Raw genomic sequence first — 27,017 nt, 5'->3', positions numbered from 1 at the left:
TTTCTGCCAGAAATTTTAATAAATCCATTGACCGCATTCAGGGGACGGCACCACTGCAGCGGCTGATTTAAGGCGGTAAAGCACATTATGCTGGAAGTTAAAATTTTGACTCATCAATTTTCACAAGATCAAAGTAGAAGCTGCTCGATAAATTAAATTGTTAGACAAAGAGCAGTAAGCGAATTTAAGCTTCGAGCGCTGCAGTGTTAGGTACACCAATTCCTTAATCGTCCTACGACTCCTTTTTTTGTAGAATCAATTCTTCTGCTATGAAATAATGATGATTTCTGAACGATTTTTAATGATTCTCGTGAATTTTACATTGTCTGCTACATCAGCATCATTAGGAGTTGTAAAAAAGAGATATTTGATGGAAATTTTAGAACTGGAAGTCCGTTCAGTTCTTCAAAGAAAATTCGAATCTTAAGGACTCTATGAAGTTTTAGACTGTATCTACAACTGAAAAACTATTTCTAAATGCCCTGTTCACTTATTTTTTAAGAAAAACAACTCTTGGATATTTTCAGATAAGAAAGTGTTGATGCCTTTTTTGAGTTTGTACAAATGTCTATACTATCGAAGTTATTATATTATGAAATTACCGAAGTATTGTCTTAATGAAGCGTTGTTGAAATACAATTGGCTTATATAACATATCAGGGTTAATTCCGGATGTAGAATTCATGATTTCGTGACGTCCTGTAGTTCTTACGAAGTGCAACGAATTATGATTAAGTAACAAAAATAATGATTAAAAACAGATACTTCATAAGAAAAAAAAAATTAACATTAAACTATGATGATCATTGATCAAACCTGATCTAACATCCACATCATGAACAATGTACAATTTTTTTTAGAAATTTTCTTTAAGTTTATCCAAGTCTCTCAGAAAATCCCAGAGCAGTTCCTGCATGTTATTCTAGATCACTTTCGTTACTCCGGGTTACCCAAAAATTATTTCCCTTTAGAACCCTCCGGGTTACTCGGAAATCCAAAGTCATTCTCCATCGGGGTTGCACGCAAAATGGTGATGTTGGAGTTTTCTTTTTTTTTTTCAGAAATTCTTGGAACATCTTCCCTCATTTTCACCGTAAAGTTATTTCTGGAAATTAACTACTGTATGTCACATAACAGCTCATCAAGTGAATACGAGGTGGTCTGTTGTGCTATGAACGGATATAGACATAGTAAGATACGTTCTCCAAAACGTTTGGGAATATTTCGCAAAAAGTTAAAGCTTTTTGCCCTATCTTAATGAAATTCTTTCTACTGGGGCTTGTGGTAAGGTGAATGTGGAAAATCATATGTGAAAGAAGATTTCCCAAATTTTTCAATAGGAATGTTTTGAATGATTTCAACTATTTTCAGAAAAAAAGACCTGCTTTGGATAACTCAAATACTTGATCGCCCCACGTTAGGTACTACCAAAATCAATTTTCAGGCTGTTCCGCTTCAATGAAGTTGTCTCGCCTACTTTAATATCTAGATCGGAAAATTTCTTTGTGACTATTCTGAATCGATGAAAAGTTCTAAAAGTTCTGTTGAGATCACTATAGGTTGCCTACAGACCATTCCGATAGTTATAGAAAAAATTATGGTTTGGAAGATACAATAAAAAATATCGAGATAAAATAATGAAAATTGTAATGCTAGTTATCAAGAAGAACAGTGGAATTAATCGTGTAAAACTGGATGACTATGCAGAAAGCCTACTTAAGGCAAGAAATTATTAACAGATGTGCAGGAAGCCGGCTCTCGTTGGCAGAAGAACTCTAATTGACGATTTAACAAATAGGAATTTTTGAAAAATTGCTAGTACCTAGAATAGGTCAAGTAATATGTATAAGACCGAGATAATGGCTAACATTCACGTTACCTTCCTCTTCAGGAAGAAATAATTCATACTCTCCAGATTCAGACGTTCCCGATATAAACCGCAAAATGCTTGTGTTTACTAGTAAAACCACACATTTTGACATAGAGTATATCTGTGTATTTCCAGTGTCTCGGTTAATCAGTAGTAAAATTGTGAAAAGAATTTTCTCATGGGTGCGCCATAGAAACTAATAATCATTATTCACTGACGATGACTGGTTTAAATGCATATACGTTATGTCCAAAGATACATAAAGCTGGTAGCAATAAATATCGGCTAGAATTATGAGCGATTTGTACTAGAGGCCGGTCATATCTGATGGTCAATTTATTTTGAAAACCTCCGCATTTTCTATTACACTTTAATAACATCCTTTATTTCAATTCGGGACAAGCTCATCATGGTGAGTTAAGCGATTTCTTGCAACCTCCTTAAAAGTGTATTATTAACATCTTAAGATATTTTGTTGATCAGTATGGATGAGTGTTTCTAACCTCCGCAGAAATAATAATAAGCTTGAAAAGTTTTTGATCATCGTCAAAAGGGATTTGTTATTAAAGCACATTAATCAGAGTGAAATAATGAAAACACTTTGAAGAGTTGCAGGCGCAGCCGATTTCTGCTGCACTTATACATATTTACACTCATACTGGAAGAGGGAAGGTGTAAGAAACGATGCTATATTTAAAAGGAACTTTGAAGATTTTTCCTTGCCAAAGGCAAATTGGAGGCAGTATCGACCCTGAAATATGAAGAATTTGGCCCCAAGCAATTAGGAAGCCCCAAATTTTTTCTCGAGGAATGAAAAATGAAGTTATTAATGAAGCCCCTGGAGATTTATTAATGGATTTGTTAACCGGCAAGAGGAAATCCCAGAGACTAGAGTCTATAAAAATTAGCAGCTGCAAAAATACTGAGAAGACAAAGCTGCAAAAACCGTGTATAGCATTATTAATAGTGGCATTGGAATGGCGTTGAAGCTGGTGCAGCGACTCTGCATTCTAACGATTGCCAGGCCATAAATATTGATAACTCCGCACCAATACAAATTGGAAATACTTACTGAAGGAAAATCCGCATAACGGCCATACATAACTAGTTTTGTTGCTCCCTTTGCGGATGTCGAATATCTATCACTCGCGTACGATCTCGGCGAAAAACTTAAAAGGGAAACACCACTGATACTTCCGATTTGTTTTAACGAATACCAATGAATAATTTCCATAGAAAATCGAAGAAATTCATCTTTTCGATGCACCGCAACTGCATCAATAGTTTTCCAACAATCCAAATTTGTGATCGGAGAGTTACGTTTAAATTGGTTTTGTGTTGGTGGAACCAATAAACAATCCCCGACACCAACGCACGAACGTGACCCTTGGGCGCACAATATAAAGTCCTTAAAAAGTTTTTTAAAAGGAAAAATCGCGCCCGGGGCGCTTTTGCTGCCGTTTGTGCATGCTGAAACGCGCTTCCAATTAACGCGAGAATGCGCCTGACATATAAATAAAATGACAAATGGTTGTCGGCTTAAATTAGGTTTTCAATCCAGATAAGCGTTTTGAATTATCCGAACTGGTTCGTTGGGCAGAAGTCCGATAAACACGTGACGTCTCCGTATCTGGACCTTTAAGTGAGAGGGGGTGCACGTGAACCGCCTAACTAGCTAAATATAATTTCGGTATTTGATCACAAAAGTTATATTACTGTTATACAGTAACATATCGTACCGAAAATCTTCAAAATAAAGCGATTTTAGCAAAACTGCTAGACCACGTCGCTCTATTTTTCGTTTTAGGCATACTTAAGATATATTTCGAATTACTCAGGGTGACTGAACTGGCCATTTTTTTACGTGTTTTACGCTTCACTTCTAATTCAATTCTGGTCTACAATAATTCTTAACATTTTATAGATTATAAAATGTTTATAGACATATTTTTTATTGCCTTTATAGCTAAACTCCATAGTTTCTAAAACATTCAGCTACAAAATTATTGATTTAGGACATACCACTTTATCCTTTTATTGAAGCATTAAAGGCGATTTTGTGTCATCAGAAATTTCGTTACAACTAATTTTGATTACACAGGACACATCGTACAACAGGGTGGCCGGCCAGGTGACCAGATATGAACCCCCTAGAGTTTTTTTTTGAGGTCGTATTACAGACAAAGTGTACCAAAATAAATCTTAATATTGGAAACTTTCTCCTCCGCAGGTCCTCTCTTATACGATCATTGTGAGATATTCTAATCGAATGATTATTTAAATTTAAAACTGATTCGTTTTGTCCAAATAGTTTTGTGAGAAAATATCTGTCAAAAATCCTTTTCATCTGGGCTTTGGTAAGTCATTTATAGCTTCTGCATTGCTTTAGAATACATTTACACTAAAAATTCAAGTTTTGTTACCATATTGCAGTAAAAACTGAGCCCTATATAGCATTTTTCTGGCATTATTTTCCATTCCCCTGGTGTAATCTGAATAAACGTGAAACAAGAAAACAGCATTTTCCTCTTTCAGATTCGCATAACAAATCCCTTAAGGAGATAAAAAATTCATTGTCAACTTCTGCATAGGCGTGGTGTGTAAGTAAATATCCCATTCTTAAAGTGTTTTCCTTGTTGAAAAGTATCCAAAACAGAGTGTCCCTATGACTGGTGTTCGGGAAAAAAAAGACTTGGGCACAGGTGTCTTAATAAAGTTGTTGGATCCTCAAAGGGCCGCTTCAATAATAAATGCGTAGTGTGGAAGCGTGGTCATGAGATACCAAAAAATCGTCTTTACTGGCCTGCCGTAGAAGAAAACAATTTTCTGTTACATTACCCTACAAAATGGCAACAATTCAAATTTGTCTCCGGAAACAAGAAGCTTTATAAATATTTATAAAAATCCCTTATTTTCTCCAGACTGTTGGCGATGTTTGCATTTTCCATTTACTACGCGGTTTCCGCGGAATACATCTTTTTCGATCAGAAATATGCAAATTGGGTCGGTTTCTTGTAAATGTAACATGTAAACTAGCAAAACTTCCTCCAAAAAGCTGAAACAAAAGGACAAAACATCGTGCCGAAGCGCGACAGGACCGTACTTGTTTCCAAGGCAGGAAAAATCCTGCCGGGCGAATACTAAATTATTAAAGGGCCAGGAAATTGAAACCGCACACCCCATTTTTGCCTACATACAACAAAGTGGAATATTTAAACTTGATGAAAGGGCCCCGTTGTTGGACTTTAGAATGGACACCGGGGTGGAAACGTATTACAACCGGGACATGTTCAAATGAATGCCGGCTTTTGCAGGTGCATGAACATGTTAATAAGGCAATTTTTTATTTTTTTCCCGAGTTGTACGTTTTGTTGTCTTAAAGTTTAATTAATCTTTTGAATTTATAGAGGGAATTAATTTAGACAACAGATATAGACCTAAATCACACATACACACTTTTGAAAACTTGCCTTAACCTTTGGTATTTTCAAACTTCAGCGGATTTCTTCGCGCTTTTCAACGACTTAAATCTTAAATAAAGCCTTCAAGCCAACATTTTAAGACTGCAAACCCCCCATTAAATCCACTGCACTTCTATAAATAATGTTTCAAGAGCCATAAATCCTAACATTAACTCCGGGGCAACATATCCGCTTAATTGTTTCGTTGCCCATTAATCTGGGTAAGTACTAATTGATTATTGGAAATAAATCATTGTTGTTTTAAGAGTTTCATAGCATATTTTTGGTTCAAAAAGTGAAAAAATCATGCAAATAAATTACTCGCAAAAATAGTCGCAATGACGCATTTTTCGTCATTTTTGAATTTGAGAAATGTTTTGCACGCTTTTTACACAAACAAAAAAGATTCTGAATGTCTGTTTCTTCTAAAATTATTAAAGGATTTGATCTTAAAAAAAAACGAATATACAGGAAACATGAACAATATACAGAGAAAAATGATATGCAAAATTGTTTCGATGGAAACCCACAAGAACGGATTTCAGAGTCGTTTTCCAACCCTGGAAATTACTGCTTTATATATTTGTGTCATAAAAGAGTAATGTTCATACTCCAATCAACGTACTACATGGAAGTGACACTTCAACAAAGGTGACTATTATTAGCAGGAAGACAATCTGAGAGCGGTGTAGAAAAATACTCCAAACATATCTACCCAAAGAGATAGAAAATATTGTCGAAATTGAAGAGGTCATTTCGGTCACGTGATCGCTGGCACCAAGGTGCAAAGGTGTAAACGTGCAAAAGTGCAAAGGTTAGGGTCAATCAAACCAGCTCGACGGGTCGACTTCAAAACTATTTCTTCTCAAGTCCCTGATTACACACAGGACGAAATAATATCGTATGCGTACTATGACATCTTTCTTTTGCTAAATAAAAAACAAACAAAATAAAGTTTATTGCCCTACATCTACTGTAACGAAGTAAACTCAATATTAATTTTCAAAATTAATTTTTTTAAAGCAATTCAAAAAATAAATCTAATGTATAATATTGTATACATTATCTAAATATTCCATTAACGATAGTTTTAATTCTGATATTTAACAAGAGGGTTCGATACGCGCCTATGCACTGTAATATAACCGCCTTCAGCATTATCGTTTGCACTGTTGTAGTTATCACTTTCACAAGGGTTTTCACTATTCACAACTTGTAGGATAAAATTTGATTTGATACCTTTGATTTTTAGTTGTTCGGGTTATTACTATATCAGATCTATATAATTTAATATCATAAATTTTCCATTTTTCATTTACTTTCACTATTTAACTCCAACAATGTTAGACTGATTCTAGATAGAATCAGTCTAACATTGTTTGTCGGTAATTAGATAATTACCGACTAAAACGTATCAATGCAAATTTGAAATTTGGTAAAAGTTTAGCTTTGCTATCAAAATAATACTTCTGACGATTTTGTCTCCGAATCAGATATTGCTTACAGCGTTTTTCTTTGACAATTTTAGATTTCTATTTGTTTTGCAGCCACAGGTAGTTTATTTTTTTAATTTCGATGCACGATGATTGAGACGATGCATGATGATGAGATTCTCAGTTAGAACTAAGTGAGAACAGCGTTCACCATTTACAAAGACCAGAATAAAATCGCTGGTTAACGCTTCAGTTGCAAATCTATTACCATCTTCAGAAAAACATATTTTATAAACGAAAATTAACAAAACTAAAGTATTTGGAATGTGATCAGGTAAAATATGTATATAAAACATTCTGAAAATCCCTCGACTCAATCGCTGAGGAATTACTATTTTTAACATAAGTTATGTCATCATTTCACAAGGTTCATTTGAGGCAAGTGATTGGTGTTTGAGCAATATTCCCAATTTAACCTGTTTTCTCTAAACTTTATTTTCAGTGTTGATGATTACTCTAAGTGTTATTAGTGTTTAGTTTCTTTTTGTGTTCGAGGTTGACCTCTTACTCAAGCATAGGTAACCAAGTGTATCCATGCTTACTGAACAAGAGGCCATACATCACATTTACGCTTCTTTGATAATGGTTAGTTGCAATGTGAGCATCGTTACCAATTACTTAAGTATGAGGCGTTATTCTCAAACAAAATAAAAGAAAAAATGTAAACTATTGTCCAGGAGCGTATTCCGAAAAGTCCAAGGTGCTACGTGTGAATTTGTTTTATCGCAAAAACCTTTTCTTAAGACGGATTTAGCAGTGCCAACAGTCTCAATCTGACCATGTGATTGTGGAAATGAAGAGGTATGTCTGCTGAAATGATGCCTAATCCCTATTCTTGTGAAAATTGCTCAAATAACTGAAAGAAAAATTGAAAACCCTTAGCTGAAAAAACAACGCTCCTGGTATTCTTAATATCGAGAATTTGTTCTTTAAGCGAGTAATTACAGTCTGAGATATACTGCGTGACAAAGAAAGGTAAACACCCATTAAAGATGATTTTATTTTGATAATTTTTTTTGTACGAGTTCAGTACCACATACTTATTCAATGATTACATTTTCAGCAAGATCAGAGGAAGAACTTCATTTTTTTTTCAATAGTGTGTTGAGCATCCACGGTTCCTTATACACTCATTGATACGCCTGGGCTCGGATCTAATAAGATTGTCAATGTCTTCTTGAGGTATCTCATTCCAGGCAATCTGAACTTCATGAGTAAGGGCTGCTAAAGTCTGTGGAGGGTGCTGTAAATTCAACAGTCTGCGGCCAATCATGTCCCAGACATGTTCAATAGGAGACAGATCCGGCGATCGAGGTGGCCAAGGTAAACGGTTGATTTGATGTTGATCCATGAACGTTATTGTTTGCCTAGCAACATGAGGTCTAGCATTGTCTTGCTGGAAAATAGCGTTCGGGATAGTTCGAAAATATGGAATCACATATGGCTCCAACACTTCTTGGATATAGCGTTGGGCAGTCATGTTGCCTCTAATGAAAACTAGGGGTAACCTGCTACCATATGCGATAGCACCCCATACCATAACGCCTACAGTACGGTGGACATGACGCTCTCTGTCAAATTGTGGATCTCGCCTTTCACCCCGTCGCCTTCTCGCCCTTGCCCGACCGTCGTTCATCCCCAGACAGAAGCGGGATTCATCCCTAAAGATCACCTGAGTCCATTCTTGGTCCCACTGAATCCTCTCTCTACACCATTGTAAGCGGTTAGATCGATGTTCGCGAGTGAGAGGCAGCACCCAATGCGGACGATAGGACAAAAGGCCAAAACTTCGTATTCGGCGATATACTGTACGCATACCAACCCTATTCCCATGTTCTTCAAACCACTGATTTGCAATAGCTCGACTGCTGCTAAATCGGTCTCTAAGAGCCAAAAGTCGCAATCGACGATCTTCGCGCTCTGTGGTTCCTCTGAGTCGCCCAGTGCCTCTGGCTCTGTGCCCACGGCCTTCCTGAGTCCACGCCTGGTAACACCGCACTATGGTTCCTAAGGATCTGTTAGTTCTTCTAGACACTTCTCTGACCGACAGACCTGCTTCGCGCAACCCAACAATCCGCCCCCTCTCAAAGTCACTAAACTGACGAATCTGTTCAATTCTACGCACTCTAAGCATAATGAGTAAAAATTATGACCGATTGCAACACACTTCACAAAAGTTGCGATGCAAATGTGAACAAAAATGTTTAAACAAAATTTTATTTTTTTAAGGAACGACCCATGGAAACTAAGGAAAAAATTAACAGATAAACTTGAAATTTTGATCATTTCTTTCTTTTTTTAAGATAAGTCAACATGCAAAAATTTATCAAAATAAAATGGTTTTTAATGGGTGTTTACCTTTCTTTGTCACGTAGTATATATTAACTTGCGAGTTGCGATCTACGTATTTAGAATGATAATTTACTAAGATTATACAAATTTTTCCATTAAGTTTAAAGAGATCAATTGGATTATTTTTGAGAAGAGCCCTTCTGTATTTTGATTAATTATAAGAGTTAATATCGATGATGAAATGAAACCTTTCTTGAATTCTCAAAATTTGTGTCTTAATTTTTGCAATAAGAATTTCATTCTCTTGATGTTTTTGCAGTATTTACATCGTAAGCTGTCCAGAAAGCCTAAGCAATCAGTAACCAAATGGCACGCCTGTAAATTATAGCAACATTATGCGGCTGTATTTGTATAAGTGTCTTCCATCATGGGACAAGAATTTAACGGTTTTCTAACAATGGAAATTATAGTTCGGTGATCAATTTCAACGTACTTTTTCCATAGACATATTGATGAAAATGTAAAGGCAAATAAATTATTGCAAACAATTCCATTTCCATTTGTGCTCAGTTTTGGCAAGATGCCATTGGCCCAGCCAATGGCACTTTGTGAAGCATTCACAGATAATGTTGCACTTTTATTTAGATCAAGTATTAGGTCGTGTAGTATGAAATGAGTAGATTCTCGAAATGCCACATTCAACTGCGAATAACTTCACTCTAAATCTATATTTGGACTTGACTTTTTTATGTGGAAAAGGCACATTCTTCCTCTTTCGATCAGAGTTTAAAGTGTTAAAAATTATTGAAAACTTTTATTTTTATAAAAATTTTTGTGCAGCCATGCAAAATAGTGAAATTCGTGTGTTAATGAAATATGAGTTCCACCGTGGAACCACAACAGCTCAGACGGCTCGCAATATTAATGATGTGTTTGGTACTGAAGTCACTTCACAGCAAACAGTATCTCGTTGGTTCATGAAATTTCGTTCTGGCAATTTTGACCTAACAAATGAACCACGTGGACCACCTGAAACTCAAGTGGATAACGATTATCTGAAAGCCGTGGTGGAAGCGAATCCACGTCAAAGTGCAAGCGAATTATCGTTAATATTCAGTGTAACCAAAAAAACAATATTGACTCATTTGGCTGAAATTGGTAAGATGAAAAAGCTGGACAAGTGGGTACCGCATGAGTTGAGCGACATACAGAAAGAACGACGTCTCGAAGCTTGTGTTTCTTTGAAATGGATCCTATATGACAATACCAGACGTTCATCGCAGTGGTTGGATCAAGATGAACCACCAAAACATTGTGCGAAAAAAAATCTTCATCAAAAGAAGCTTATGGTGTCCGTTTGGTGGTCCAACGCAGGTGTCATCCATCACAGCTTCATGAAACCTGGTGAATCGATTACGGCTGATGTCTACTGCCGACAACTGACCGAAATGATGAAGCAACTGACGGTTAAGCAGCCAAGATTAGTCAATCGAAGCGCACCGCTATTGTTGCACGACAACGCTCGGCCACACACCGCACAAGTCACCTTGGCCAAGCTACAGGAGTTAGAATTGGAAACTCTTCGTCATCCACCGTATTCACCCGACTTAGCACCCACTGATTACCACTTCTTTCAAAATTTCGATAACTTCTTGGTAGGGAAAACATTCAACTCCGACGAGGCTGTCAAAGCTGCCTTCCAAGAGTTTATCGACTCCCGGCCTGCAGGCTTTTACAGCAGGGGAATCAATGAACTTCCCGTTAAATGGCAGAAGTGTATTGATAATGGTGGTGCATATTTCGATTGACAATAAAAACATTTCATATGAAAAAAAAATGACTAAAGTTTCAATTCAATTCTACTCATTTCATACTACACGACCTAATATTTGTAAATTGTTTTCCTGTGGATGGTCGCAATGTCCCGGCATGTCTTTTTAAGTGAAATTTTCAACTGTTCTGGTTCTAAAGACATGTCCGGAATGAATTTAGACAGTAGAAAAGTAATCTTAAAAACCTTTCCAAGTCTTTTTGCTCTCGAGTCTTTTTAACTTTCCTACTGAAGTTATCAGAATCAGATTTGCTACCCAGATTTGAAATTATATGATCCACAAATTTTATATTTTTAATACCAAACTCGCATTAGTTTCAAATTCAATTTTACATTTCTATTTTTGGCTTTATCTAAAACGGTTTTTAATCTTTAATCGTGCTCTTGGTTAGTTGAGTTCCAGATTAGAAAATCAGCAATGTAACTCAATCCTACCGAAGTTTTGTTTAACATATTTCTGAAATACCTCTAATGCTGGATTAATTCTATAAGGCATGCGTTAAAATCGGTATCTCTCAAATGGTGACTTTAACATGCATTTCAGACAATTTTCCTTGTCTAGTTGGATTTGCCAAAATGCTTGGCTAGCATCCAGCTTGGAGAAGAATTTTGCATTTGATACCTCTGATGTAATATTGTGCAGAGTTGGAGTTGGAAATTTTTCCGGAAATATTGCTCTATTTATTAACGGTTGAGGGTCCATGCTGATGCGTAAAGCACCGTTGGGAGTAATTTGAGTCAGAATCGATATCGGAATTTCCAACAGTAGCCTGTGTAACAAATCTAAAAAAATTAGCAAAATGATTTAATTTATTATAATTGAAGCAAGATTTACCAAAAGACGGACATCTGTGTTATAAAAACAAAGGACTTTACATACATCAAAGAAAAAAATCTAACGGATTTAAATCCGGTGACTTGGGTGACCATAACTATGCTTAATGTGAAAAAAATATAAAAGTTGAATACAAATCAGTGGCGTATAAATAAAAATAATTACCACAAATAATACTGCAAAATTTCAACAAACACAGCTAAAGAATTATTAAGATTTTTATGAAAAAAAAAAAACGATTTTTTAAGAAAGGTTTGATACCCTATATCTTGAAAACGAAGCATTACCGGATTTATGTTTATATAAATTGTTCGTCTTAGATTCCTTTCCAATGAGCAGTGGAACCATCCAAATGAGCAAATAAGGAGGCTAACTCACTACGATACAACGATCTAGAAGATGCGACAGCACACAAGAAACTGCAAGCGGCCAGGGTACACCAGGAAGAAAAGACAGTGACAAATAACCATCCCTCCCCCTCCGCCCCTCTGGTGTTAAGAGACAAGAAGACACCATTTCTTACTAGTACGGGGAGTGTCATTCAGAACGGCAGTCACGTGCGGGAAAATATCACTTTTCCGCACCGAAAAAACAACAATTTTTTCAAGATGAGTGTCCGTCTATATTCCTAGAAGAAACGGACATTTAGAATCTTATTTGTTGATGATATACCGAAATATGCTGTTTTGAATATTTTTGTGAGCAGTTTATACACATCGATACTCTGAGCGAAGGGTTGATTAATCGAATTGTCGAAATGGATCAAGGGTCGGTGGCTAGGGATTTATGGTGTATAATGTGTTTGACGAGCCCTTACACGGGCAATTGTGTAGAAATTATAACAATGGTTCACTGGCGTAGGGCAAATCAAGAGCAAACCGAATGCGTATAATAGACTTGGCTTTGCACCCCGCCAAAGGGCATTGTGCGAAGAAATTGATATAGATTTGTGTGGATTTGAGTCAATATAGGTTGAGTAAATAGAATTTTGCTGAAGCCGCATATTGCGAGCATTTCCAGTAAAATCACAAGGGTCATAAAAATTTTCGCTGACCGTGTTACTACGCTTCAGTCTTATTACCAACCGTGTTATTATTACTTACATTTCGACGAAAACTAGCACTCTTAAAACGGCAGTTTTCTCATTACTTTTCTTGTTGTTTCCGCGAAATATACATCTCCGACTTCCGTTTGAAATATGCAGATTAGTTATGGCTCGTAATGCAGCGAGTAAATTCGCAAAGTTAGAGGGAAAACATTCCACGGAAAGAGGAGGCCAAGATATTCAAATTTTCGTGTGAGACGGCAAAGAAAACGGGGAGTTTTATTCGACTGATATAGGAAAAGTTTTCTGTCAGCACGAGCAAGTTACATTTTCATACAAGAGTAAGGAACAGTGATATTGAGGCAAAGTTCATTGCAATTGCTGTTTTGGAAATATATGGAGATTTTCCAAAAAAGGGAAGACATTCCTGAATCCAGGCATCGCTCATTACTGAAACTTCTAAATGTTACAAATTTACATCGCCTAATAAATTTGTTAAACAATCCCACAAAATTGAAAATTAACATTTTCACTGCTTGAGCAGAATTTCATCATGTAACATATTTCAGGGGGTGTGGCAGTGCTAAATGCTTGACGTTGCTTGAAACCGCGCTTTAAATAAAGCCATAATTGTGCAATTATTGTCTTTTCACCCGAATCATTACAAATTATTAAACATGACGTTAAAGCACTTTATTACTGCATTAGATCGTATTATAACTGTAGGTATAAATGCATGCAAATCTGATCGTAAACTTACGCAAACTCTCTCTTGCAACTTTACAAGGCGCAGCCTAAACGGATCAGTTTCAGCTAAAAATTGCAACATTATAATAATAACTATAGTAATGTGTTTATTGCGATTTTCCATCAGTAGTTTGTCTAAATATTTACAGCGGCGTAAGAACAACCCCGGCGGGGGTAATAAATCCGATGGAGCCGCCAAAAAGAACCACATTAAACAGTGCTTTCAGACTAATGGGTTTAATAAATTACAGATGTAAATAGTGACTGTTTGGAACTCGATCTCCATATGGAGAAATGTTTATCTGTGGATAATATGGTGTAATGGTTTTCTTTCGAATTGCAAAAAAGGAAATTACATCTGGGAATAGTTCAGCTATTGTTTGCATACTCGACATTGCACAGAAGAGAATAGGATTTAATTCAGTCGCTTTTTCAAACACTAGATATTCCGCCATCTTTATCATACTGCTCGATTCTTCTCTAAAACCGTTTTTCCCATATGTATGTTTTAAGAGGCATTCTACAAAAGCAACTGAAATTCACTGAAAGAAATCTAAGAAAAAATTATAACGCAACTGGTTTTAGCCCCCATCCTATCTTTTTTACAATATTTAACCCCCTTAAATCCACGAATAAGAGCTTATAAATCAATCAAAATATTTATGATTTATTACCCAAAATTTTAGCCCATCGTATAGTTATCCTCCTGTTTGTATAAACCATTTTACACCATTAAAATCCACTGAAATGAGGCCAAAAATAGATAAAAGAAGTTAATTTTAACCTAAAATTATAGTCTCCAATGTATTATCTTCTCTAACAGTTTATGTTCAGTATACCATGTCTCTTAAATCTACGAAGAAGCGACTCTGGATAAACTAAATCAATGATAGAACTTTATTCTATTATCTACTTTGACTTATGGTTCATGTGCAATACCATTTCAGCATTTTCACTAGTTATGATATAATTAACATCGAGAAGTAAAAGAATTGACCCCAAAACTGACCTCTGCGGCACCACATGCAGGACTATTGTAATGCCAGAATGGTGCTCGTCAAGAGACACGCACTGACAACGGTTCCGCAGATAGGATCCTTGGATGGAGAAGGACTCCTTATCAAAGTTAATGAATTTTGATGCTGAATAACAACTATAACTGCACACCATTGTGTGTCAGTTCGCCTACAGTTTGGTCAGAAGACACACAGTCAAAAGCGTTTGATGGGTCGAAAAAAGACGTCTCAGAATATTTCTTTTTCTCAAATCAGTTCTGGATATGCTAATTACTGGATATGCCTAATTGCCGCGATTATTTACATATAGTTACGAAAACTTAACTACTGGGGATGCATTGGCATATTGGAATTTTTAAAATATGAACGTGATATTTTATCCCGAACTCAAATTTATTTTCGAAAAGAGGTATTACTGATATAGGCCTAAAATTATATGGTGTGTCTATCAAAGGCATACTTGCTTTATTTCCATTTTCTGAAGACCGATACCACTCATGAAATTTGAAAACAGTCAGGGAAAACTTTCTCTTAATACATATCTTGATCAATTTGGTGAAATGAAAGATCACTGTAGCATCAGTAAAACGCAAGAGCATAGTTTTTTTCCAATGTGTGATGATATCTCCGAGGTCAATAAAGATCATTATGCAAAAGTTAAAAATAGTGTCGCAATCAAATTTCTGATCAAACATTATTTCAGGTTAATTCGGAACAAATGCTTTAAATGTGGTAACGAAGGTTTTCTGGTGGAAAATGTTGTTTTCTATTAAAACATATTTAAAGCAAATTTTCCATAAACTTCAACGATGTAAGTTACTGAGATAAAATATTAATATTGAAATGAGATGGTCTGTGTATCGATAAGTATTTCAGAAACTAAGATATTTTCATATATTCCAATAAAATATATATTTAAAGACTGCATTTAACATTCAGGCTACGTCGTCAAGGCTCGGAAGGAAAGTTCCAGCCCACGGCGTTGCATTCCGAAAATTAATATTTTGTCTAAAAATTTATCCTTTTTGATGCGAAAACAAATTTTGAACTGTTGGAATGGGGCTGATTATTTTTGTTACACGGCATGATCTTTTTGTTAGGATCACCTTCAGCTAGTTTAAAACATCTTTCCTTCACTTATTTTCCTTTGATTTCCCCCCTTTCTTCTCCTTCTTGAATCATCAACAATGTAATGTTTGTATAAGGAGGTAAATGATATTTTGACTTTCAGTCTCCACGATGCCTACACTGGAGCTTCATTGATGAAATCACCAAAAACTGGCTTTGATCCAAAACGCGATAATCTCAGACACAATTTCTGAATGTTTTTTCAATTCCTCATTTCCGGACACAAAATTTAGGCCGATCGAGACCGACTATCTAAGAAAATACACACAAAATGGATCAAAAGCTTTGAGCCCTAGCTGCCAATAATATAATCGGTTATTTCAACTTCGTGTGAAGGAATCATTTAACGTCTGATGACTAAACACGTAAACAACTGGTATGCAAATAGTAAGAATTCTTGAAAAATATTTTTAGATTTCCGCTCTTCAATGTATTTGATGATCGTAATTGCAACATTTCGTTGTTGAGGTCAGCGCTTCGATGGGAAAAGAAGTGTTGAGCGTGAAATTTTTGAATAAAATGGAAACATTCAGCTGAGTTAGTTGAGGTGTGAAACTCCAATTTGTCTTTGTACTTCCGCTTACTTTATTTTCGCGCTCAGAGAACTCTCGAGCTAGGGCTGAGACAAGAGAATTTCAGCTTCCATAAATACGGATACAAATCGCCGCTTTTACCGGAGCTTTTAGGATATTTGCCCTTTTGTATCTTAAAGTAATGCATTTGGTATATTAATATAGTTGTGAAAAGCTCTGCTTCGATTTCTGAATCGTAATTTTTCACCGTCAAACGCCCCCGGAAGAGAAGAACGGGCGTCTTGGGTGGCAGCCAGATTTATAAGTTTGCTTATGGGTGTCGATAAAACGGATCGCTTTTTTGTTGTTTTTCTTATAAATGACGATGGCGCGTAATGAACTCCACGATGATACAGGGGATTATTTATAAATGTGTCGCTTTTCTATGTTGATAAACAGCGGTTTTGTTGACTAACGCTCTAATCGAAAAATATACACGCCGGAGGATGTAATCGAGAGCACGTTTAACTTCTTGGCTATAAGATTCCGTTTTGCGTTTGTCTGTTCACACGGTTTTGATTTGATGACAAACAGTTGGGACTATTTCTGGATTTCCTGAAGAGGTACTTAACCAATCATCGCGTTTAGGCTAAGTCTTCGAAAATACAGCTACAAGTAGTACTACATTCGGGGAAAAGTAACTACCAAAAAAGGGGCAGCCCAATTCCTTACTTTTTTACCTCCTAGAATTAGTTGATTTACATTTTTAAGAGGGGAAGAGGCGATTGCCTCATCTGGTCCTCATCGCATATTTTAATAGTCTTTAGACAATAAATTCGACCTAACGAATTTTTGGAGAAACCAGCAGCATCAAATATACGAGCGGATAAGTTTGAATGCAGTACAGTTTTTCAAAAATTCTAACTTACATGCAACTTCCACCGTAGCCGGTTGACTCTTGATGCTCCCCTTTCCATTCCAGGCGTAGCACTCGCATTTGAACTTCTCCTTCCCGAAAAACTCCTCCACCATATCCCTAGTGACGTTAGCCTCCACTTCCATAATCCTCACTCCAGTTTGCGGGTCCACAAACTGGAAGTCTTGCGCCTCCACATTTCGAGCTCCGTTGCACTTGAAGTAGACCCTCAAGGAGTGCGCAGCTCTACAATGCAATGTAGCCACTTTGTTCTTCACCACAAAAGCATTTTGAGGCTCTGCCAAAAATATGGGGAGGTCGGTATTGAGGAGGAGGTTTTCGTCTTGTTCCGGGGGCGTCGGTTTCGGAGTAGAGGCGCTGTTGGAGGTTTCTTCGAGCAACGGAGAGTCTGCAAATTAAAGGAACATTAATTGTTGCATGGTGGGTCGTAAATAGCTTATCTGAGACGTACATCTTGGCAAATAAATTAAGGTAATTAAGGGAATCATGTCATCAGATTCCTGCAATGATATGTGAATCTTCCTAATTATGCAGGCGTGCTTGCCGGCTGTGCGGGACTGTAAACTGCTTTCGGGCTCGGATAAACTTGGAATTTTCAGAGTTTTACTCGCATATATATACGTGAAAAATCAATGACAGTTGAAAGCGAGAGTTGAACATTTTTCACACCGTTCGTCGAGGTTCTAATCAACTGTCAAATTTTATGCGAACGCGCGGTTTCCCCTTTTTAATTAGCGGCAGCGGATGGCGCCCGTAATTTATGATTACGTGATTACGGGGAAATGTGGAAAAATATTATCGGGTGTCGGATTAAAAACGCGGTCGGCGGTAATAAACTAAAAAACGGGAATCGTTTTACCACATGACGCCGAAAACATTTTAATTTGACTTGACGCAATTTGTCTTTGAAGGAAAAAGAGCAACCCTCCACGAAATGAATGTACGAGGCATGTCCACAAACTAAGCTTCGATTGCAAATATGTTTTAAGCAGATGGCACGATTGAAGCAAATCTGGTCAGAAAAGTTTCCTTTAGGAAGTAAGAAGGCTCTGGAAAACAAATGACTCGTATGACTTTGACAGTAGTCTTGTCAGTTGCTGTCAAAATGAACAAAGTTATAGATGATTCGTCCGGGTGTGAGATACGGTCGGTGATTAAATTTTTAAGCGCAAAAAATGTTCGACCAGCGGATATTTTTCGGCAAATTTGTGATATTTAAAACGAAAATGCAATAAGTGAAGGTATGGTAAGAAGGTGGTGCTGACAGTTAAACAAGGTAGGACGAACATGCACGATAAAGAACGAAGTGGAAGGCCATTCTCAGTCATTAAGAATTTAGTTCAACAAGAGAATGAAAAAGAGTCGTGAAACACAAGGTTACAATTTCGAAATTGGCCGTTCCTTTTCCGCAAATTTTGTTAAAGTAATAAAAGTAATATTAACTGATTCCGTAGTTTGTAAGATTTGGTTGGCGCTGAGCTTTTTTTGTTTTGTTTTGGTAATGGAAAGCCGATTAAGATGATGCAGCGTTTCGATGGCTTTTCTGGACCTGCTCTTAGCCAGTAGTTTTTTAGCGTTGGTCTTAAGCTCCAGTTAATGTTTTTGTTTACCTCTTTTTAAAATAAATACTCAAGTTTACGAATTTACTATTTTGGTTATTTTCACCAACCACACAAAACCACAACAAATTTCAAAGTTTCACTTGCATAAAATTGTGAGAGAAAAATTGCATTATCACAAATTGTAGACCAAAAATGTTTAATGACGAACACAAGTTAAGGCGGCTAGCAACACCAATAACATTTTTGGAAGGCTACGATGTTGCTAATGACGAATTCTTGACCCGTATTGTGACTGGTGATGAAACTTAGATTGTCCATTTCACACTAGAGAACAAGCAGCAATCCACAGAGTGGCAGCATAGCGGATCTTCAACACCAAAGAAATTCAAACAGGCGTTGTCCAGCCGGATGATCATGTGTAGTGTTTTGGGAAAGGCACGGTATTTTACTCGTAGATTTCATGGAGTAAGAAAAACAACAAATGCAATTGCTTATTGTGCTACACTACAAAGTCTACGTAGGATCATAAAAAATTAGCGGCCAGGTCTTCTTACTTCCGGAATTGTTTCGTTGCATGATAATGAACGACCGCACACTGTCGGTCCCACACAACAACTTTTGAAGAAATTGTAATGGGAAATTTTTGATCATCCACCCTGCAAATCTGATCTGGCGCCCAGTGATTATAATCTTTTTTTCCATTTAAAACGATTTTTAACGGGACATTGATACAACATCGATGAAGAAGTAAAACCAGTGGTTAAGGACCAGATGAATACTTTGGACGCCCATTTCCTAAAGAGTGATGTACAAAAGCTCCTTATACGCTATGATAACTGTCTGAATGTAAATGGCCATCATGTTGAAAAATAGTTTAAGATATATTTAAGCAAATTTCAATAAATAAATTAAAACGAAAAATGTCTTATAGCTGTTTTGACAAATCGGAACTTAGTTTCTGGACATTCCTCGTAACGTAGTTAGAAAGGGGAATCGTTGGGAAATCGAAATCTTTTAACCACGCTAAAATCAAATAAATCAGACCAAATCAAATTAAAAAAAATCATGCTGCAATTGGATGACAATTGGAAGACCCATTGTGGTGCATCCGTCATCCGATTCTAGTCGGTCTTACTGATTGTAAGCCAAAAATGGTTAAACTATTGCAAGATTTGTCAGGAGTCGTAGGTATGTATGTACTTTCGATTTTCTTTTCAATCACTTTTGAACTCATTATCTACACTTTATTTCGCGCAATCATGAACGTTGTAAAGATGGATGATGAATTTATGACAAGCAACCTCTGAACTTTCGTCCTATGTGTTTTCACCATCCAACGAATGACGCTCCAAAATTATTATAATTGTTTCAAATAAACTGTAGAAACAGAGAATATTTGTGCGATTTTCCACAATTTGGAATATAGAAAACTTCAACTTCGTAAAGGCCAAAAGATAAAAGAAAGAAAATAAGAGGATAGGAAGAAGGAGGAATCAGATTCGAGATGACAGATTCCAAATAGTCACGTCTTCAGATGAGGAAGGTTTTTTTAGATATTAATTTGCAGCCAATCGGTCAATTTAGTCGAGAAAACAATTTGAAACGAGCTGATTTTTATTATTTTCTCAAACTTGAAGCAACCATTGACCAGATTCTCGATTCTGGAATGTAGAGCGCTGTGATGTCATTCAGACAATGACGTCAAAATGACGTGTGCTTGCATGTGCCAGACCTGTATTGACAACCATTGTGACGTCATTCTCTGGGATACGTTGTATTCTCCATTCTAGAAAATCTGGCCTGAGAATTGAGGATAAATACTGCAGAGGGAGTGCACAGTGAAGAAAACCCAGCGAAAAGACTTTTAAAATGATGATTTATCATCTGATGGAACACTTAGTTCAAACTCTAAGCCACTCTTATGTTTTACTTTTCTCGTGGAAAAATCTTTTTACATCTCCAAGCCCGGTTCTGTAAAATAGTTGCAAAACAAACGATCGAACAAAGCTGCAGGTTGGTAGTAAATGCCTCAAACCTAATCAGATTGGAAAAATGCGCATAGATAATGCACGCTTAAGGAAAGTCGGTAAAGAGTTCGCTGATTTATCGACGAAGATCTATCGAGATTTACCGACCGACCAACTACTATGCGGTTGCCTTAGGCCGGTACAGTTGGAATCTGCCATTGACTGAGGTGAATTTAAAACAGGCAAGATTTATACTTAATTATTTTCTTGTAGTTATTTGTAGGGACTGTTTTTAGATAAAAAGAAGCGTTAGCAGTCCTGACTTCCTGGTAAGCGCTTCTATTCAGGAGGGAAAACACCGAAGAATTATATTAAAACGCCAAAAAGGCTTCCGCAACGGGCTTTAGTTACTGCACATGAACTTCTGGGCGAAAATCAGTCAGTTTATCAATCATCAGTTCACAAAGTTTTCAAAGAAGTGCTAACTGGAGCAATTCAAATGATGGAAAAATACTTGAAGATTACATCCCATGCTCATATTTTATAAAAAATTTTGGTTTACGAAAAATATGCCTCAAAGCTAAATATAGAAGCGACCCACTTTTCCAGAATAAAAATGAGAAAGCTGAAAGGGATACACGATAAGAAATCGGAACTTGGAAGGAAAAGTTCTCCGGTTTCGGGGATTGAGATAATTTGAACATGGATATAAAGATTAGCTTTCGATGAAAATACAAATCCGAGACAATTCACACTGAGATTTTTCTACCTGAACTCCTCCAACCCATAAGCTGAGGCACGTTCGGACCCTATAAGTTGAGGGAACATTTTTTGTCCCCTATTTCCTTAACTATGATTAATACCCGGTCCAGTAAAACTTATCAAACATCAAGTAATTGGTTCACAAGACCATCAGAGCAGTCTGTGACATTTCTAAATGAAGTTAATAGGGATGTGTCTCTTTCTTTGTCAACAGCACGTGTCCCATCCATTGTTCACGCGTGTTCCCTTCCAAGTTTTAAATTTCAGCCCTCAATTAGGTATAGGGGCGGCAATTAGTTCCCAGCACGTAATTATCGTTACGTGGGAAATTGCACATCTTTTATACGAATTAAGTATTACAGGTATCATAACGACAAAAAATAAATAAATTATCGACGAAGAAGCGGGAGCAAAACATCGGCAATTTCTCAAACATTGGTCGTGATTAATGGCGATATAAGAATGCGCCCCGAGTGATATAAGAAGACGATTATCGGGTAAGAGCGGAATCTCGAGGCCTCGACCGACAAAAGGTATGTCGGAAAACGTAATTAAGCTGTTAAAATCGCTAAAGAGCGTGGCGAACATGGCTAAAACGCCCGGTGACAGGGCACAGAACAAATTAGTATGTGATAAAATGTAAATTACATAACTGGGAGATGTTAGGAGAAACCTCTGACTAAAATTAGTCAACTAGGGCGAAAACAATCACGCCAGTGACTCATGAGTATCAGAGTGATTTCTTGGGCAACCACCACATAATTAATTACTCAGGTGCCTTAACCGGGCATTCCTTGAAGGCAAATTTATAGCCGGTGGGACTTCAAGCGTAGCGACGGCCTTAAAGACTTTAAATCACTTAAATTATTCAAAGCTCAGGTTTTTCTATTCAAAGGTCTGCATGGAATCTAAAGAGTCTTGATTTTCCCGATGACTATTTTTTCCTCTTCCTCGAACAGAAAAGAAAAGCCAAGAGATGTTGGCGTGCCCCGTCGTGTAGACCACACCAAACGTCTGTTCGCCTCTTCGAATTTTTTTATTCCGAATTGAAATTCAAGTCTTGCTAACGTTGTTTCTCCCTTTTGTCTCGTGTTTACAGTCTTTTGTTCAAACCGCCCGTTTTTGTGTCTTTTTTCTAATAAAATTCAAATCATCCATGCAACTTGGGCGACATCGCCTTGTCTATGAAGTTGTCTATTATTAAGTTGCGTCAACCTCATCAGCAATGAATATTTATTAAGAATCTCCTCGTCCTACGCCCCGTACGTGACGACAAGCAAAGAAAGTCTTCTCGCATTAATTCCAGGTCAAAACATTCACGGAAAAAAACACTATAAATCGATTTGGAGATATCGATTGACATTCACAGGCCGTGTAAATCAAACAAAACGGTTATCAGTTACTCGATCTGGCCGCCAGACGTGTTCTTTGATTACGGCATGCATCACGTTGTCAAAATGAACGTCCTTTCTCCAATAATAATCGAACGACATCACAGTTATGAATATTCCTCAACAAAAGAGTTTTTATTAGTCGTTTCGATATGGGGCCTTTGGATTTCGATTCTTTCGTCACTTTCTATTGTCAGAGCTGCAACAATCACTATTGGCTCAAAGCGAAGTTGTGACGTGCGTGGGGCTATTTGTACGAGCTTGATAAATTACATTAATCTATTGCAAATAAATTTTGAATCAATGATGATTAATAGTGACAGGATTTCTTAAGTACCCAATATCTCGAAGAATGACTGCTTTCAATTAACAGATAGATATCTTCTGCGTTTTTCATTATGAAGAGGTGGATGATTTTTGGGTGCCTCGCAGTTCAAAAATTTTCGCATTTTGAGAACTGCAGATTTTCGTAAATCTCTGAAAAACTGTCTTTTAGCAGAAAAATGGAAGTTAGATTTAATAGTTTTTGTCCATGAGAAATCTACGAGCAGAGGAAAGCATAAAAGAAAAATTGACTATTGTAAATGTGCAAAGAACCACAAGAGGAAGATGCTATAGGCCCAAATATATTTAACCGAAAAGGCAATGAAGAAGACTAGAGGACAAAATTTGTTTTGAAGAGCTTTTATGCTTTTATGCTTTTATGTATAAACCGAAAATGGTCCTTAGAAAAGAGGATTCTTTTGACAAGGAGAGGACTAGAGAGAACAATTTTAAGAAGAGAGGTCAGAAGAATCTAGAGAAGAGGGGTCAAGGTTCTTGTCTTTTCTGAAAAAGTAACTAGGAAATCAAGGCTAAAAAGCAGAAAGATGAGGACAGTGGTGAACATTTTGGCAAGAAACAAACTTGAACTGGAGGCTTCCGCGAATAATTATGTAATATTAAGAAGACAAAAAATGTAATGAGGTGAAAAAGTGGAGAACATAGAAGAGGAGGATTTGAAGTTTCTTTTTTGGGACAAGGAAGAAGAAGAGAAGAAAGCACCTATAGTAAAAAAGCTATGGGCAGCTGACCAAGAGAATGAAGCAGCAGTTTTCCAGGAGTTTTCTTTTAATTTCTTTCAAGCAAACAACTGAAAACCAAAAGGAAAAAAATAATTCCAGAAAATAAAATCTATCCTTGAGAAATTCTAGATGAATCATGAAGGAAAACAGAAAGAATCAAGACATCGTCCTGAGAAATTTGTAGAGAAAAAGAGATAAATGAACGACAATTGTGGTGTGAATTCAAAAATAATAAAAGGGAATATCGCTGATTTATTTCTAACTTTTACTAGATAAAAAAAGATAGAAACAGCTTTTATTTATTATAGGAATAGCCTTTAGATATTAGACTTTATAGTGCTAATCGGGTAAGTTCAAGAAAGTTTCCATGCTTACTGAAGCAGAAAATGTAGATTTTCTTCGAAAACAATAACCTCAGGTGTACTAAATGATTTCGAAGTTTTAACAGATACAATCTAAAAGACTGTTGTCTTTAGGTATTCAATTTAAAAGATTTCTGAGGGAAATTTAAGAAAATTCTTATGTATTTTGGATAGGAAAATATTGCTAGATTCTTTTCAGAAATGCCCACTGATAATTAACTGAACGATTTCCAACTTTTTGTAATTAAAATATCAAACACCACTTGATTTTAGATATTCGGTTCAACAAGATTTGTGAGTAAAATCCAAAAAGATTCTCATGCGTTTTGAAGAATATAATATTAGTAGGTTCTTTTTGAAAATACGAAAAACTATTCCACTGATTGATTTTCAAGTTTTTGTAAAATATAAACTACCAGCTGTTCTCAGATATTCAATTTAATAAGGAGCCTATGAGACAAATCACAGAGAATTCTCATGTGTTTAGAGATGAAATTTAGATATTCAATTTGAGAAATGTTTGTAAAAAGTAAATCCAAGAGGATTTTCAAGCATTTTTGAGAATACACTCTCAGTAAGATCTCTTCGAAAATATCAATTGCCAATTTACTAATTAATTTTCGAGTTTTTGTAGAGAAAACGTATATAAAACACCAGCTGTGCTCAGACATTAAATTTAATAAGGATAAGAGAAAAGGTTTCTATGGGGCAAATCTAAGAGGATTTTCATGTTGTCTCCCAGATAAAAAACACAACTTGCCAATTTCCAAGTTTTCAACCATAAAATGTAAAACAGAATAAATGATCTTATTGCTGTTTTTTAATCATGAGAGATTGAAGATAATTTCTTCTCAAGTTAACATTTTTTACCGGAATGGAAACCGTAACAACAGGTCTCTATTTGGTAGTGGTAGCGCAGCCTCCAGAGAATATTTAACAATTAACTTACAGCTCACATTACAAAAAGCGCACCTATTTTACATAAATTTACATGCCGTATAATCGGTACATTTTGACAAGATACCATGCATAATGCCCGTTTAGCATTTTATTTTGGTTTTAAATGGACACTTTATGACAACGAGTAGGGCTGTAAATTATCGTTACTTTTTCGAGCTCACCTCTCTTTTGGTCTGTGATTTGCATTCAGGCCGCACATACACGCGCAGATTTTAATTAGTCCCTGGATACGACTATACCTCTTCCGACAAGCGCCCGGTTCTATCTTGATTGTGGTGCTATCGCAACAGATTTATTAGTGGACGATTTTAGACCGGGAAAGCCCACTTAATTTGTCACACGCAGGCTTAGATGATTAACGGTTCGTTGAAATTTTCAAATTAAAATTTTATTTCCATCAGTCCGAAAGGTTAATTGAAGCTAATTCTGGACTTTCTATCTATTGTATTACCAATGTATTCACTGCACATTAAAACGATTAAAATTTTTATTGCCATGAGGTTTTATGGAGGAAATGCGGCCGCCCGAAAAGACCCCGAAATACTTAACAACGCAGAACAAAGTTCTCGTAAAACTGTTTTTATTACACAAGATATTAATACGCGGAAGAATGGAAGGAAAAGGAAGGAAAGACAGCCCACAAATCAACTCCAATGCAGGGCAAAAAAGGATTAGTATTACCGTTAGTATTATACTCCAATTGGAAACTATAGAAAACGATAACTTCATGTAGAATCCACTTTATCATCCCGATACCAGGGCAGTAAAATTTTATCGACAGCCTACAAGAGTTGTTCGCGACAATATGAACAAATATTTTCTCACTTGCCTGTAGTCAATGACAGATTTGAATGGTGTTCCTGTTATCCCACACAGCAGGAATTTGAATGCAGGAATACGTTTGGATCCTCTTTTATTATTAACTGGTACGCTCTAGTTGAAATATGCGTTTCGTCCCGAACCATAGGAGGTTCGGGCTCAGTTCAAAGCAACAAAGGGTCTTTTTAGTCTGCTGACCCTATTCATGTGCATTTGTGAAATTTAATATCGACGATGTGAATAAAATGTCAAATGCAGGTGGACTACATATGCGTTAGAGTATAACGTGAGAGCGATAGTTTTGGATGATAAAAACGTAACCAGATTTTCCTGTGATTTCCAAACAAAAAGCGTCGAGCCACGCCTATGATTTTCTGAGGATATCTGGCGGTAAGTGTTTCCCCGATGGTATAAATTGAAACATTTATGTCGCAGAAGGCAGAGGTGTCCAGGACCAGGTAATAATACCAATATTTTTTGAAAGTTTTGAAAATTTCTCAAATTTGTCATCAGTTGAAAAAATGCAAATAAAAGTCATAATTAAAAACATTAAATGTACTGTTGGGATTAGGAACAGATGAAGAACAGTCAAAACAGTTAGTAAAAGTAAATCCAAATGTTTCAGCTATACCTCAACATTCTAATAAAAATAACGTGAAAAAATGATACCTCACTGATGATTTTCACTTAAATGAAGCGTTACTCTTGAGGACTTGAATTTTTGATGCTTGGCAAACTTTTAATTAAAATAGCTGAACTGATCTTCAATTGATTGTAATTGAAATTATTTGGCTTGATTGCTTGATTTTCAAGCCTTCAAACCTGAAACAACTTAAGCTCGATTTATTTTTAACGTTTTGTCGTCAGTTTTGCATGATCTAAAGAAACTACCTAAAAGACTAATACGAATTGTGTTTCGCCACTATTCAAACTCGGTACTTTGCCCAGTCATCTTTTTTATCA

The 27,017-nt window shown here is 36.4% G+C and overlaps 1 protein-coding gene across 4 annotated transcripts in view; it reads right to left on the bottom strand.

The window, feature by feature from the left end:
- The window catches only part of LOC136418016 (netrin receptor UNC5B-like), a 176,136-nt gene that overhangs the window by 93,834 nt on the left and 55,285 nt on the right, over positions 1 to 27,017 (bottom strand). For all 4 annotated transcript variants that reach the window (XM_066403908.1, XM_066403907.1, XM_066403910.1 and 1 more), the window contains exon 3: positions 17,160 to 17,555. In XM_066403908.1, coding sequence (XP_066260005.1) covers positions 17,160 to 17,555 — 396 coding nt within the window. The remainder of the gene's footprint in view (positions 1 to 17,159; positions 17,556 to 27,017) is intronic.

Source organism: Euwallacea similis, chromosome 32 (genome assembly GCF_039881205.1).
Source record: "Euwallacea similis isolate ESF13 chromosome 32, ESF131.1, whole genome shotgun sequence".
Taxonomy (NCBI): domain Eukaryota; kingdom Metazoa; phylum Arthropoda; class Insecta; order Coleoptera; family Curculionidae; genus Euwallacea; species Euwallacea similis.
Note: the sequence above shows the minus strand (reverse complement) of the source record. Positions and strands in the feature narration are given on the sequence as shown.